The sequence below is a fragment of the Anomalospiza imberbis genome, chromosome Z (genome assembly GCF_031753505.1).
Source record: "Anomalospiza imberbis isolate Cuckoo-Finch-1a 21T00152 chromosome Z, ASM3175350v1, whole genome shotgun sequence".
Lineage (NCBI taxonomy): Eukaryota > Metazoa > Chordata > Aves > Passeriformes > Viduidae > Anomalospiza > Anomalospiza imberbis.
The window spans coordinates 43544762-43560505 of NC_089721.1; the positions used below are offsets into that span (position 1 = coordinate 43544762).

The following is a 15744-nucleotide window of genomic DNA, read 5'->3' on the forward strand; positions in this document are numbered from 1 at the left end:
CTTGCCAATTTTTTTATTTTGAGCAGACATCTGATGCAGTTCTGCATAAATGAACATTCCTGTCCTGTGAAACTTCTTACTCTCAATCTTGCGTATCATTCGTCTTTCCTTACAGTAGTAAAAATACATCTGTCTTAGGGACATTTCAGACTGAAAGATACGTCTCACTTAGAGCTGTGCTGGCTTGGACATTAATGGCTGCTCCAAAGACAGCATTCCTGCTGCAGCTGGTGATGAGACCCCAGGGAACACAACTGGTGGCTGTACAGCTTCTCTTGGATAGACCTGCCAGGATTCCTTCAGTGTGGTAGATGCTGTACCATGTAACTTCTGGGAAAGTGATGTGAAGCTGGGGATGTCCTGAGCCTTTTTCCTCCAGGCTTCCACATAGAAGTAATCTTCAAGTCAAAATACAATGAAGTTGCCACAGTGTTTATTGAAGTTACATCCTTTAGTAACTACATTTGTTGACATTTTCTGAAGTTTCTTATTCAGAGACTGTATACTCATACAGTTCACATAAAAATAATTTTAATTGTTTAAAAACGAATGCAACCTGAATGGTTGATTTTTGCTTAGAATACCTGTGATGAGCACTGGACTCCAGGATGGTTTGGATGGATGGAGATGAGAGATCTCTGAAGTCAGGTCTTAGAAGATGTGGTGTATTATATAGGGTGAAGGGCCCTGCTTGGAGCTGCCAGCGGCAACTCATGGCAGGCCCAGGGAGAGAGAGGTGAGAGAGGGTTTCAGGTGAGGGTCCCAAAAGGAAATTCCAGGAGAGCGTCCGGTCCCTCGGGCACACCTTATCAGGGGGCTTCAAGGTGGGCTGGAACAGGACTTGGGCCAATGGGGTCACAGATACCTGATACTTCAGGGGAGGGTCACAGGTGTGGGATGAACCATACATTGGGGGTGAGACAGAGCATTCCATTTGACCTTTGGACCTATCTGCAGGTAAAGGGCATTGTTTAATCAGAAAGGGGGATTGCTTTCAATCTGGCTACACTGTTGTTTTCTAGTTGCTCAGTAATTAAGGTTTGGTATCTCAAATCTTGTTCTCATCTCAATATCTGTATTTTCTAAACCTTTTGCAAGGCAATCATATTTATAAGGCTTTCCTATTTCATCTTCCCCAACAAATACCGCTCACTCATTTCTTTTGATGATTTCATTCAAGGGGCAGATATCAGCTGAGTCCAGATTTCCAACTGAATTGTCTATATTGGAAATTCTTGTTGCATGCTAAAGGTCCTTAACAAAAAACATAGGACCCAGAAAGGCAAGACGAAGACATATTTAGCTCTAGCAGTGCATCACTCTGCTAAGGTTGTTCTGGTTGGAGACTGCAGTGCATTTCACACCCTGATAACATTTTAATATACATGGATCATTTTAAAAGGGTAAAAAGAAAGCAAACCAAACAACCAACAGCTTTTCGTATTTCACAATCTGTCACAATTATTTTTTCATTATCTAAATATTTCTGAAAACTGATAAAATTTAAGGGATGCTATCATTGTCTACACAATTCTGTAGGATTAATATGAGAATAGATAAAAATCTATCTCTGCTGCTTGAAATTTACTACCAGTGAGTATTCTGGCTCTCATTTCTGTACAGAAAACATCCCTGGGTCAAGAAAAAATGGTCCCTCTCCAGTTTATCTTAAGCAGATCTGTAGGTCCTCCTTCTCTTCCATTGTGTATTTCAAAGATGTACATAATATATACAGATAAACAGAGAAAATATTTTTTCTTTCATACTTGAGGGCAAAATCTTTCACCAGCTACTCTAGACAAATGCATCTGGGAATCTTTTATCCCAGTTGTTATTCTGTTTTTTAATGTTTTTTATATACTCTTAGATTTTATCCAGGGTTATTTTTTCTTACCAAACTACAAGGACCTCCACCTCATTTGTTTTCAAACTCATTTTGCAAAGGTAGCCTGTCATGCAGCATGACAGGCATGATCCGAGTAGCTGTCCAGGCTGCAGGGGTTATTTGAATAGTTTCGTGATTTTCACCAGGAGCAAGGTTGTGGCTGAGAATTGGGTTTTGACTCACATCTTCTCTGGCTGTTCATCAATATAAGCTTCTTACACTGAGTCTTCAGCATCCTCAACATATTTACCTCAGTGCAGCACCATGGTAGAGCTGCCTCTGATCTTTAGTGGTTGAATTAAAGAATCTGATAGAAACATACAGGCCAGATGATTACTAGTCCTACCATTTTGGGGATTGAGCTGGGTCTGGGGAGCATGGTATTAAACAACCTTGCCCTTGCCATGGGAGAGAAGGTAGGAGAGCACCAAATGCATCCCCAGTATGTGGACTGCTCTAGAAAGTTGCAGCAAAACAACACAACTAGGAAGACAGAAAAAATGTCTGCATCTAATAGCTTACATTAGCTTTTACTATGTTACTATTCCATTTACTCTTTTTCTTCAGAAATATACTAATTTAGAGTTGAGGTATTAGACCTTGAATTGTATTACAAACAATGAAACAATTTCTCTTTAGCTCTTCCACCCACATGAATTTAGTGGGTTCCACTGTGGGTTTAGTGAATATGTTGACATACTGTGTGGAACAATGTGACTTTTGGGAGACATTTTGTTGGTTCCAAGGCTAACATAATTTAAAGGGCAGTACATCAGAACCTTCCATGGAGAAAACACTCAGGGTCAGACTTCCTTTGCAAGTTGAGAGACTAGTCCATTTAAGTTAAAATTAAAACCATTGTGAACATGGAATACACTTTTATTTTCTATCATGTTCAAGGTTTCACATCCCTTTTTTATGCAAGGATAAATTATAGACCTATCCCACAAATTTTTGTGAGCAAACACTACAGCTTCCAAAGCACTCAATTAAAAAAATCTATTTACATTTCTATTTACTTGGATGGTATATTCTGCTGAGCAAACTATTCAACTGATATCAGGAATCCCTAAAAGGCCATATTCAGGTCCGAAATAATGCAACATAATTATGTCTGTTACTCAGGCTTTTAAAAAGACAGGGCAAGCCACAAAAGGAGAAAGGAAAAAACCCAACAACTGAACTGTAGGTTTCTAGCATGAAATATCTGTATTTTATCTCATGTACCAGATGATGAATTTGGAAACCAGGAAACACACAAGTATAAACTTAGATATACCAAGTGAGTACATGGCCCCTCTTAACTGGATTAGATATTTTGCAAATTACATTAAGATCTTTGTTTTGCCATATCACTAAAAGGCTGCACCCTTAAAAATAGTAATTCCTTGGTTTAATATGCCACATTATAATGAAAATTAAAAATGGGAAAAAATAGGTATGGAATGAGATAAATTTCTAATGATGGAATGTGTGTTTCTTTACATACAGATAAATAGCAGCAGTTTACTGTTGCGTACCATCCCCAATAATAAGAGCAACCTCCCACAACCACCACTAACCAGCTGCATTTTCCTTTTCCTAAATAAAAAGCAAAATAAAATCAGTAAAAATGTACTGGTTGTGAGAAAACAATAATTCAGGCTGTGAAAGGACCTTAATGCATCTCTGCATATATACATATAAAGGTTTCAGAATATGGGAAGGAAAAAAAAACAACAGGCTATGCAGAAGATAGGAGAGAAATCAGAAGTAGGAGGGAATGTGTCACAGTCTTTTAAACATGAAAAAGTTTTGCCATTTATAGTGCAGAATTACCATGTCATGGGAAGAGATAGAAGGCCATTTTGATCACCGTCCAAATGTGAAATTTCAGGTTGCTAGAAGCAAGGAAAAATGATCCATTACCAAAAATCTTCTTATGCATGACAACTTCATATTCTGGTTAATTGTTTGTATGTTTTATTTACACCAATAAATTCTGGAATTTATTTGTAAAATGATATAAGTGCTACAAGATAACTAAATTGATAACTAATGGTTATTGGGAAGTGTCATTTGCTTCCCACCACTCCTATAATTTCTTTAAATTTACAATTCACATAAGTCTTCACAATGGGAGAAGTCTAGCATTTTTTTTACATATGTTTACAATTTTCAATATATTTTACTATATTTATATAATTTCTATTAACTCATGGAGACAAGTAAACTGTTTTTTTAGTCTTGATTGTATTAGTTGTGCAAGAACAATGCCATTCGCAGAATAAAATCCAACTGACTAAGTCACACTTCAACGGGATCACATTCAAACCATGTATTACTACACAGTGTAAAAGCTAGAAAGGTCACCTTCTAAAAGGAATACCATCACAGTAAGAAACAGCACTTCATTCTCTTCTGCATCCCTCACTTGAGTAATTGTACTGTGGTCCGATAACAAAATATATTGTGAATATACAATCCTTTCAGAAAATAATACCTAGGAGTTACAAATATTACAAATGTACACAGAGACCTACGTTGATAGCAACTAAAAATACAAGGTTTTAAATCTCCTCTTTACTCATAGAAAAACAAGAATACATGAGATTTAAATTGAAGGAAATAAATAATCTTTTGCTGGTTTGAACACTTCCTGATTGTACTACCTGGCCTAAAGATTCATTTTCCAAAAGAACAAGTAGAGAGAGTAAGGTGGACAGCACAAAGCAAATAAGAAACTAGAAAGAAGTTTTATAACACCATTGTGGTTGTGAATGAAATTAAGGAGGGACTATTCACATGCTTTTGTACTTCAAGGGATGCATCTTTATATATAGCCATATCTCTGCTCACGTGTCCTTGGGTTTTGTAGAGGGCTTCAACTTTTTTCTTTTTTAATAAATTTCACATTTTCCAGAACTAATGGTGAGCATGTTAAGAGGACCATACTTGTTTCCATATGAACCCATGATTTTCACCCTAAATATTTTTGAGGACTCATTTAATTTTTCTCTAAAAGCAGATTGAAAAAATGTTGGGAGTTCAAAGGAACATGACTGAAGAAAAAAAAAAATAAGGGGGACATTGTGTTAATTGGAAATAAAATTTCACTCCTTTTTTCCTAAATTAATTTTGGGGACACAGTGGTGTTTCAAGAAAATCTACCATTGTCTCACTCATGATGCACAACCCCAAATGAGAAAAGAGAAGAACAGGGAAAAAATATTTCCCAGTCACCCTTCCAGTTTTATAATCCCTTGAATAGACTGAATGGACAAGAGCACTGTGGCAGCTTCAAAGCTACAGTAAAATTTAGCTCAAGAAATAACGAGATTCAGTTTTTCAGATTCTATAAAAGAGTAAGAGAGACTTAGCTGGGCCAAAGATGTTACTCATTCTGTCACAGATACAAGAATACAGATGGTCTTGACTCAGATTCTGACCCAAGTTTAAATTAGGGCTTTTGCTTTTGAAAATAAAAAATGAATATTGATTTTTTTCTTTTTAATAATATAAATTTAAGGATAAAACCAACTCAGTAGGTCTCCAAAGATCATTCATTTTGTTGAACACTCAGGTCCTTTAAAGGAAAGGAAAATATAACCCAATAGCTTAAACCCAGTAAATTTCAACCTTTGCATTTGCAATCAGTCCAAAGACTGAGGAAGTACATGTTGCATGACCATTTCTTCAGCTGTATAAGGTTATTCTTTGGAAGGATCTTCCATTTAAAGTGAAAAAAACTTACATTTAAGAAGTTAATATTATTCTAATTGTGTGCTTTATTTCAGTTTTTTTAGTAAATGAAAGCCACACTCACAAGAAAGACTCATTTTACCTATCCAGAATTATTTTTAAAATAATTTTTACAAATTTCTTCTGCCAATATTTAAATTGGGAAATTCAAATACTTACATTTGACTGGAAACTAAATGTTGTTTCTGTTGTCAGCCGGAGCCTAATTGCTTGTGTACATTACCCTCTGGTGGCAACTAGTAACTATTACAAAAAAAAGAGGACATACTACAAAAGGGAAAGAGAAATAAAAACTAGTTCACAAAAAAAAAAAAAAAAATCTTTATTTTGCATTGTAAGGCTTCAAACATTTAGAAAGAATGAGCTCCTTTAAATATTCTTCAGCAGTAATTAACAGCTTCTCTGCTTAACTTCACCTGATTGTCACTCAAAAACAGCAAAAGAGAGAAGCTCTGCAAAAATAAAGTCAGGATAATAGAAAAACTTATACCAGCCAATTTTTCTGGAGTATTTCTTATATTCTTACAGTCAACATTAAGGACACTTCTTAATGTTTTGTTAAATACTGATGAGTAATGAAAAGCATGAAGCTAAGGAGTTGTGTCTCCAAAAAACTTTTTGACAGTGAATCTCAAAAAAGTAAGCAGTTATCTACATTAAGCAGATATAGTCTTATAAGCAGATACCTTCTCTTATTTGCATAAGATAAGTCAAAATGCTTATGTGCTACATACCTTAAAAAACCTCAGACTTCCTTCTGCACTCAGGGGGTAATTATAGACAGTAGAGTCCTTTTAGCAGGACATATTGTAACCTGAAATGTAGAAAAAAATTGTATTCAGCAGGGGAAAAAGAGCTGTAGAAATTATGTCTTCAAGAGTCAGTGTTAGTGTGGGAAGATTTACTGGACCCTTAGTGTTTGATGTGTTTGTCAGCATCCCAGGAAAGCTGAGACCACTGTGCACTCTGTCAGTGTCCTGCTGAGGGACCTTCACTGAGCAGCCCTGCTGGGTCAGAGGGGGGTTCCACTGACTCAGTCAGGGAAACCAGCAGTGTAAGGAAGAGCCCTCAGCAGATCTTCCTCTTTACTGGAGTGTGTTACCCACTGCCAGCCTCTGCCATGCCCATGAAGGACACACACTGACAGTTTATGGAGTAACACTCTTTATTCATGTAAACTTGTCACAGCTTAAGCTTCAAAGGCTGTCGGGGATAGCACCTGACTGAAAAAATGTATTCAAAGTAATACACAGAGAAGGTCTAATCTTCTGCCAGCAGAGAACATGATTCTTGTCCAACAGGTATCACTATGGGGGAAGAGACAGGTTCAGCCCATTGACTAATCCCCGCAGTTTTGGTGGATTCTTCCATACTTTTTCCCCCATTCTCGACTTTTGTACTTTTGTTCTCCGTGTTAGGTGCAGCTTGAGTGACTCTAGCCATGCATACCTTTGTTACTGATTGGTGTAAATTTCTATCTCTTTGCTTTTAAAGATATTGATGTATCTGGATAAATTTTATGTTGTGCCAGCTGCCAGGAAGAGCAACAACACAACAGGCTTTCATTATCCTGTACAAGCAGTATTCACAAGTAGTCCTGGTAAAGAGTGACTAACCATGTCCTTGCTGAACTACCTACTGTTAAGCACCCAGGTTGTGATCAGTTGTGCTCTCCATGGATAGTTACATTGAGACTCTTTTTTTACTTCGGTGAGTTTTTGAGGCTTCTCCACTAATGGTAGTGTCAGATGTGGCTATTACATACTGTTATGGACCATCCCCAGTCACATTGAATGTGGACCTAACTTCTCTTATTCATATTCTATTATTATTGTTGTTGCTGATGTTGTTGTTGTTTCCTCTGTGGTATGGTATACATATACACACTTTTCATCTGCTTAGTATAACACTCATCATTCCTCCTTATGGGAAAGGGCTTTATGTAAGTTTCCTGCTCTCTTCCCTTGTCCTTATACTTGAAGAATTTGCTTCCATGGTTTTAATTCAAAATCTGAGTATTCTAAACTATCTTGCCATAATAAGCAGAACAAATTGATTTAGTGATACACAGCATTTGGCTAATCATTACTGTCAATCAACCTACAAAAATCATACGTATTTAACTGGCAGGATGAGCTAGGTGTGCTGGGTGTGCACAGCTCAACCTGCAAGTAACTTTTGGTTTTATCTTTATTTTCTATTTTCAGCAAAATCACAAGGCTTCTGTGTGTTGTCTGTTGGTCCATAATTATTTTTTCATTAGACCTACATTTAGCCATTGTTGTAATTTGCTTGTATCAAAATACAGAGCTGCATGCTGGGTACACGGGCACATTACACCGCAGACTTTTTTCTGTTAGGTATGATGCTCTAATGTCCTTGTCATTTTTTAACTGATGGTTCTGCAAAGCGTAATCAAAATTTGCTTTTCCACAGTCATAACAACTCCATTTGACACTCATAAGGTCCCTTTTTAGAGGGAAACAATAGGCCAGATCAGTATGTAAGTTTGGGGAGAACTATTAATAGGCGTTATTCTCAAACCTTGATAAATTAGAGAGATAGGCAATCACCAACTGTATGAATTTTAACTTGGGTGATTGTTGGATTCTGCACCTTGGGACAGGGCAACCCTAGTTTCTTATACAGACTACAGAACAAGAGGCTGAAGAGAAGTGCTGTGGAAAAGGACCTGGGTGCTCTGATCAGTGGCAAGTTGAATGTAAGTGAACAGTTTGCCCTGGCAGCTAGGAGGGCCAAGTGTGTATTGGCATGCTTTAAGCACAGTTCTGACAACTGGTCAAAAAGGGAATTGTCCTGCTCTTCTCCAAAGTCATGCAGCCCCAGTTAGAGGACTGTGTGAAGATTTGGGCACCACAATATGGAAAAGACAATTAGAGAACATCCAAATTTGAGCCATGAGGATGGTGGAGGGTCTGGAAGGAAAGCTTTATAGGAAGAGACCGAGGTCATCTGGGTTTGCTCAGCTTAAAGTAGAGGAGACTTCATTGTGGTTTTCATATTCTCACAAGGAGAAGTGGAGCAGCAGGTATGGATCTCTTTACTCTTCTGATCAGTGGCAAGACTCAAGAAAAAGGCATGAAGCTTAGTCAGGGGAGGTTTACACTGGACACCAGGAAAGATTTTTCACCCAGAGAGGGTGACTGAGTACTGGAACATGCTCTCCAGGGAAATGGACACAGCACCAAGTCTGACAAAGTTCAGACACCCAGGAGTTGGACATTAATGATACTGACGGTCCCTTCCAAAGCAACATATTCTATGATTATATGATTTCTGTCTCCTTTTGACTCACAATTTCAGGTTACAGGGTAATGATGTTCTACAACAATTTCATACAAAATGTCCAAGAAATACCTCATTAAACCAAGTCCCCAAATGTACATACTTTCTAGATCTTTCTGTTTGCAATCTATTAGTATAACGTACCTGTATTTGGGTTTGGAGCACTACACTGAAATTAAGATTATTGGGATACTTATAAAATTAATAATATTATTATTGTTCTCATTTGTGATGAGCAGTCCAGAACAATGCCTGCGTGAACATGAATAAAACATTCATATTTTCCTTCAATACAACCCATTACATAACATTAAGGAGAGAGGAGTGAAGCACAATCATTAAGTTCTTCAACTTTGTGAATTCCAAAAATTCACAGAGATGCATTTTCAAAACACTTTAGGAAAAGCCATATAAAGTGTCCCTTCTAAAGGGAGGAGAAATTAAGAAAACCAAATAGTAAAAAAAGGAACTTTTTTGCCTTTCATCCCAGATCAAAATAGAAAATTGCTGTCCTGTGACTCTTCGTGTATGACCTGTGAGAAATCTGCTGATGTGTGTACTTCATGTCCAGAAGGTAACATTTCAGCTTCCTTGGATAAGTTTGCAAGCGACTGTAGTATTTCGTATCCTACATGCTTCCACAGAATGTTTTTGTCAGTGGTCACCCCAAAGTCCTTTAACAGCTTAAGAGGCAATGAGACAATGAACATTTGAATTCAGGCAACAGGGCATGCCCTTGGCAATATGGGTTAAAATACTGTTGATTCCTTTTCTTTCCTTTCAGTTAAAATTTGTAGATATCATGCAAGAATTACTGAATAGGGATTTCTTCAGCGAGACATCCTAGATAATCCTGATGATTCCTTCTAATTGTCAATGTCAGTGAAGTCTGAGCAAAATATTTCAGGAAATGTCTTAAGAAAGCAAGTTTTATTCATGTTTTTGAGAAGTTGAAAGCTTTTTCTGTAGCCATTCAAGGCAGAAATATTTTAAATATGTGTCTAATTGATGTCTTTACCCCTCTGGGTTGCTCTTCTGCCAGGAAAATTTCTTATCCATGATACCTGTGTTTCTCTGTGCCCCCCAAAATATTTTGGCAACGTTGCAAGTGGAGAGTGCGAGAAGTGCAGGCATGACTGTGAGGTGTGCTCTGACCAGTGGCACTGTCAGAAGTGTCAGGCTGAACAGAACCAGGTTCTCTTCCTCCACAAAGGCAGATGTTTACAGGAGTGCCCTGAGTAAGTAACCCCTCTTATATGATCCCTAATTTTTTTCTCTGTGCTCTTTCTCTTTAAAGTTCAGATCCATTATTAAACTTTCAAGGAAGACCTTAATGTAACACATGCTACCAGAAACTAAGGTAAATGTAGTTTTCAGATTGCCCAAATAAACAGTATTTTCTTTTGGTAAGTGAAAAAAGTAAAAAAATCAAAAGTGAAGGTAAGACATTAAATCTTATGAAAGATGGAACAGCTCTCAATGACTTTAATAGGAACATGGTACTTCATGGCAAATGATAATAAAAGTTCTAGACATTCTTCAGTTTGTTCCTTCCTCCAACTAGTACAGGGCAGATATAAACTCAGACAGTGAATGTATTAGAGTCCTGATATGTAAATACAGTGCTTAATTATGTGTGTTTCTCTCTTTTGCTAATATTTATTTTAATATCTTTTTATATGTGGAATTTAAAATTCCTCCCATTTGACTGCAATGGATATTAGATCAGGCACATGAGTAGATCAGGTTCTCTTTTTTTCTATGTTTTTTTAATCAGCATTCATCTTATGCATATATACATAAAACCAGTGCTATGCAGACAAAAAGCCTTGCTTGATTAACCTTTTTTCTTCAGAAAATTGTGACACTCTTGCTTTTCTTGCAATCTCTCTGCCACTGCCTTCCTGGTAATTTTGTTGAATAAGTCAGTAAGGGCCAGTGGAATAGGTTTGCTTCAGGAAAGGTCCCAGTGAGTGCAAGGTAATTGCAATAAGGCCAACTGTAGTCCAGAAACAATTTTTAATATTAGAAACTGAGGCATACAACCATTGATTGTGTTTTGGCATTACTATGTCTTTTGTCAGTACTAGTCTCTTGTCAGTACCCAGTTATCCCGCCAACAGTCAGTATAGCAAAGCTAAAACTTTTTATATCCCATTAGTCAGTTCAGACCTTATTATCCCCCTTTTTTTCCAAAATTCAAGACTCTAAATAATAGATTCCCATCACTGAGCAAAGTTCATAGGGTTTAAACTCCAGTTTCAGAATCTGAGATAGTTCTTGAGACACAACTACTCTCCACTGAAGCAAAAAATTAGACTCTTTATTAAGAGGGTTGGCTTGGGTTTGGGGACATGTTTTAAGGGATAAAAAAGGGATAAAAAGGTTTGACTTACGGCACAATTAATTTCTGACAGAGGAATTTTGAAAGACTGGGCTAACTGGGTACTCAACACTGGAACAAGAAAAGATGACAGGACTATGAGAACTAGTTGCAAGACCTCGATAAAAGTTGGAGGATAAAAAAAGATAAGAATATGTGGCAAGCATGGCTCCTCCTACCTTTTCTCTAACCTTGCTTCTAATGCATCTCCCCAGACTTTCTTTGGAAAAATAATGTCCAAGAATGGAAGGAGAAGCACATAAGAAGTAACAAATTTGTTAATGTAAAGTACATATTGTGAGAATACTTTCTGTCTCAACTTCTTATTTAGTTTTCATCAATGGCTCTGCGGAGTAGCAAGCATCTCAAAATCTCAGCTTACCCATCCTTTAACCTTGTAACAATTTGGTTCTGAGAGTGTAGAACGATTGAATTCAACATCTCTTCTATGCATCTTCACTTGAAGCAGAGGTGCAGATTTTTTCCGATATTTATGACTAGTACTCCCAGCTGTGGCTCTCCACATTTGCTCTGACACCACAGATACCAGCAAAATGTACTCCCTCTTTGCCATCTCTAGGCTGCTGTCAGTAAGGCAAGGTATTATGTAAATATCCTGCTTTTTTTGTTTTGTTTTTTTTTTCAATCCCTGCCCTCATTCTTCCTACTCTTCACGTTTCCAGAGTTGTCTCTTCTCTTTCTCCTCTCTAGAGCCACTGAGGTTACCCTTTTCTTTCTTTCCTTGATATCAGTATTGCAGGTCAGCTGCACAAGACTAGAGATTGCATGTTTTCCGAAATGTTATATATCTTTCTATCTTATGTAAGGGGGAAATAAAGACATAAAAGTTCAACATAACTTAGACAGCAGGTACAAGAAGAAAGGAAAGCCCTTCACATAGCACTAAGCAGGTACATTTTCTGCTTTCAGACACAGGGGAAGTTAAGTGGAAGATGAGTAAAAAATTGTGTGAGAAACATGTTCGATCTAGTGAAGTGTATGCACTGGGAGAGTCTCATTTAGAGTTGTAATTCTCATAGCCTGGAGTGACCAACAATTTGCTTTGTGTTTTTTTCATTTCATAGGGGATACTTTAATGATTCTCAGACTTGCAAGGAATGCAGTGGATCCTGTAAGACATGCACGGGAAGTGCTACCCAATGCCTGTCCTGTAAAAGTCCTTTGCTTCTAGAGCACTGGGAATGTAAATCTACCTGTTCAGAGAAGCATTTTGCCTCTAAAGGAATCTGCAAACATTGCCCCGAAATGTGTCAGGAATGTATTCATGATGAAATATGCACAGGTATTATAAGGAACTGCTGTTGTGTAAAATAAAATCCACCTGGATCTGTCTGAAGAGAAACTAACAGAAAACCAAATCCGAATTCAGTAATGTGCAAAAAAAAAAAAAAAAAGTGATGTGCATATTATTGTTAATCTCTAAAATAGATTGCGATGAGATATTAAATGATTGATCTGTAAAGATTTCACATTGCTTTGCCTGGTCCTGTGGTTCTTCAGTGATTCCTGCTGGTTTGATTTTATTTTTGATCTAGTGTATCCAACCTTAAAAACTTGGGTATGTGCACCAGTGTGAAATACAGAGTGTTTCTTTCCCAGCTTAGTTGAACTTCACACCTCTTTACCATTTTTGCAAATAACGACTCCTGTTAGAGAAAGAAATCCCTGTAAAGAAAGATATTAGGGAAGTCCTCAATACCCAGGTGAGGCTAAATGCATCCCCCCACTCCAAAATTCACCCCGCCCAATATTAAGGATGGTTAATATTAAGCAAGCCATTCTAGAAACATAAACATGGATGAAATAAAAAAACAATAATCAACAAACCAAACCATAAACAAACATATTATACTTATAATAAAATAGCAACTTATTCACAGCTTTAGGCAATGACAACCATTTAGGCCAATACACTCTAGGTAAACTCATATTTCAATAATAAACTAAACAAAACTTCAGATATGTACATTCCTAATTTTACAGGAAGTTCATAATGCTGAAAAATGTCAGAAAAAGGCCATCTATATATTAGTGTCAAATGGCTTGGTTAATATCACCAAAGCTGAGCAAAGTGCCTATTTTTCACAGTTTCTTGCTTTAGCATGGAAGATACCATTTAAGGGTTGGGCCAATGTAGGTCTTTTGGAGGAGAAAGATTTGAAAAAGGAAGTCCTACCTTCTCAAGGTGTTCTGATGACTTCTGTGATTGCATACAATGCAGAATTTAATGTTTCCTAGGACTTACCTTCTCTCAAACTTAGGTCAGAATTTGCTCCCCATTTGCTTACTGATGTTTTGCTGTCCCCTGTAGAGTGTATGGACAAGTTTTTCCTGCATGACGGGAAGTGTGTACAGGAATGCCCTTCGCACTTCTACCCTGAAGACAAGCACTGCTTTCCCTGCCACACCAACTGCAAGGACTGCAACGGGCCAGATTCTGATGACTGCACAGCATGCACTTTCAGCTTGTTCGTCCTCTACAATGGCATGTGTTTTAAAGAGTGCCCTGAGGGGAGTTACTATGAAGAAGCCACCAAAGACTGCCAAGGTTAGCAACAGTTGTTTTCCCCAGAAGAGTATTGAGATACAAGTGGTATCTCAATAGTGGTATCTGTTTAAAGGTCACCCCCTAAGGGCCTGTATGTGACAGCTAATGTTGTTACCAGTGTCTTGGAGTTGAAGAGGATAGCTAATGCAGAAAACTAATCTGGTCTATTGAAGAACAGCAAAAGTTGAAGAAAGCAGGGAGGGAGGTAGCCAGGATATTTATGTTTATTATTCAAGGCAATCACTGTGGTAAAATGCTGAGAATGGCTGCAGAATTGCTAGAGACTATCCACTGTTGCAAAAGCAGTGTTGATGCAAATCAAATCTAAGGAACTACTTGCATAAGATTGAAAATTACTTCCCTCAGGCTTTCATCCTGAGATTACAGCTGTTCCTTCAAAAATTAAAGCCGTAATAACACTCAGACAAATTCAGAAATGGTGAAATTCCTACTGTTTGTCCTTTTCAGCATGCAACAGGACATGCCAGACTTGTTCTTCTTCCACCACCTGCCTAACTTGCAGAAATGGATGGATATTGAACCCTGATGGGCACTGTATGTTATCTGGATACTGCTCTCCCACTGAGTACTACCTTGAGGAAATTCAGACCTGCAAATCTTGCCACAAGAAATGCTTCCACTGCTCAGGACCTACTGAACACCAGTGTCTTAGCTGTGCAAATAACCGGTATCTTCTCAGTAAGTGTCTCTCTCTTGCCTCTAGATTTCATCCTACACTGAAAGCGTGGAATAGACAAGTTTTTGTCACATTTGCAAAGCATTTGGGCTGCATCAACCAATCGAAATACTGTAAGGAGGACATGACAAATTAAATTGTGCAGAGATAATTTCTTCAGCAGGGCTATGTGGAAACTCTATGAGGCAGGGTTCACCGAACTAATGCAGGATTTCTAAATAGCAACAATCACATGACTGAATGAAACTTGTATGTTTCATTTACTTGGTAAGTACTCTTCCTATTGTTTCCTACAAGGACTTTAAAAGAGGGCTAGCCTTAGGTTTGTTGCTGTTTTTGCTGCTATTAATGTATCTATAAAAGGTATACATTTTCATGTTGGCTTGTTTAATCCCTGCAGCAATCTGATGAGCAAAGGAATACTTAAACATCTATTAAAAGGGATCACTAAGTCAGCATCTAGTGGGTGGCTAAGGTGCAAAATTACTTTCCTGACTTTGGAGCAGAGAGTAGGTTTAAGACTATACAGTCTCAGAAACAAACAGGAAAATATAAAATCCCCACAATAAAACATTTCTTCTCTACATATTCTCCTAAAAGCAAACAAAAATTTTAGAAAGTCATTAGGAGAAAAAATATTAAATAATCCTTCATGCAGGAAATATCTAAAAAACAGTGTAAATTAAAGGTGAACCTAAGCTTTTTGAGTCTAATTCTAATGCAGATTTTACATGCCTATATTTCTAAGACCTTGCATCAGACCTACCTTTTTATCAACACACTCAACTGTTTTGCACCATTTCAAATGGTAAAGTTGATGGACAAATGCAGATAAACATACTGGAACTGAGATAAAAATGCAAAAAAACCTGAACCTGAAAGTATCTTCCTTTGTCCAATTGCAACCCAAGCAGCAAAATTATCAAGACAAATATCTCATAAGCACAACTAACTTGTAATCTACTACTTTATTAGCTTTATACACTTGCAGCTAAATACAACACTACTAACTTCTCATTCAGGATTCCTACTACAATGACTGAAATGTCACTGAAAAAAGTGGGACTTATCTGGCTTTGCAGCATTAAAGACATTTAATTCCATAACATAAAGTAGAAGCACAGACAAGGGTAAAGACCAGTAAACAAATGTCATTAAACCTC

At 37.4% G+C, this 15744-nt stretch overlaps 2 protein-coding genes across 2 annotated transcripts in view; one reads left to right on the forward strand and one right to left on the reverse strand.

Moving 5' to 3' along the window:
* The window catches only part of PCSK5 (proprotein convertase subtilisin/kexin type 5), a 220552-nt gene that overhangs the window by 198343 nt on the left and 6465 nt on the right, over nucleotides 1–15744 (forward strand). Inside the window, exons 28-32 of the mRNA XM_068177017.1 lie at nucleotides 9423–9506; nucleotides 9975–10170; nucleotides 12401–12618; nucleotides 13648–13884; nucleotides 14353–14583. Coding sequence (XP_068033118.1) covers nucleotides 9423–9506; nucleotides 9975–10170; nucleotides 12401–12618; nucleotides 13648–13884; nucleotides 14353–14583 — 966 coding nt within the window. The remainder of the gene's footprint in view (nucleotides 1–9422; nucleotides 9507–9974; nucleotides 10171–12400; nucleotides 12619–13647; nucleotides 13885–14352; nucleotides 14584–15744) is intronic.
* ARSK (arylsulfatase family member K) overlaps nucleotides 6390–15744 on the reverse strand; it is a 37974-nt gene continuing 28619 nt past the window's right edge. The window contains exon 9 of the mRNA XM_068177029.1: nucleotides 6390–6440. Coding sequence (XP_068033130.1) covers nucleotides 6421–6440 — 20 coding nt within the window. The 3' untranslated portion in view covers nucleotides 6390–6420. The remainder of the gene's footprint in view (nucleotides 6441–15744) is intronic.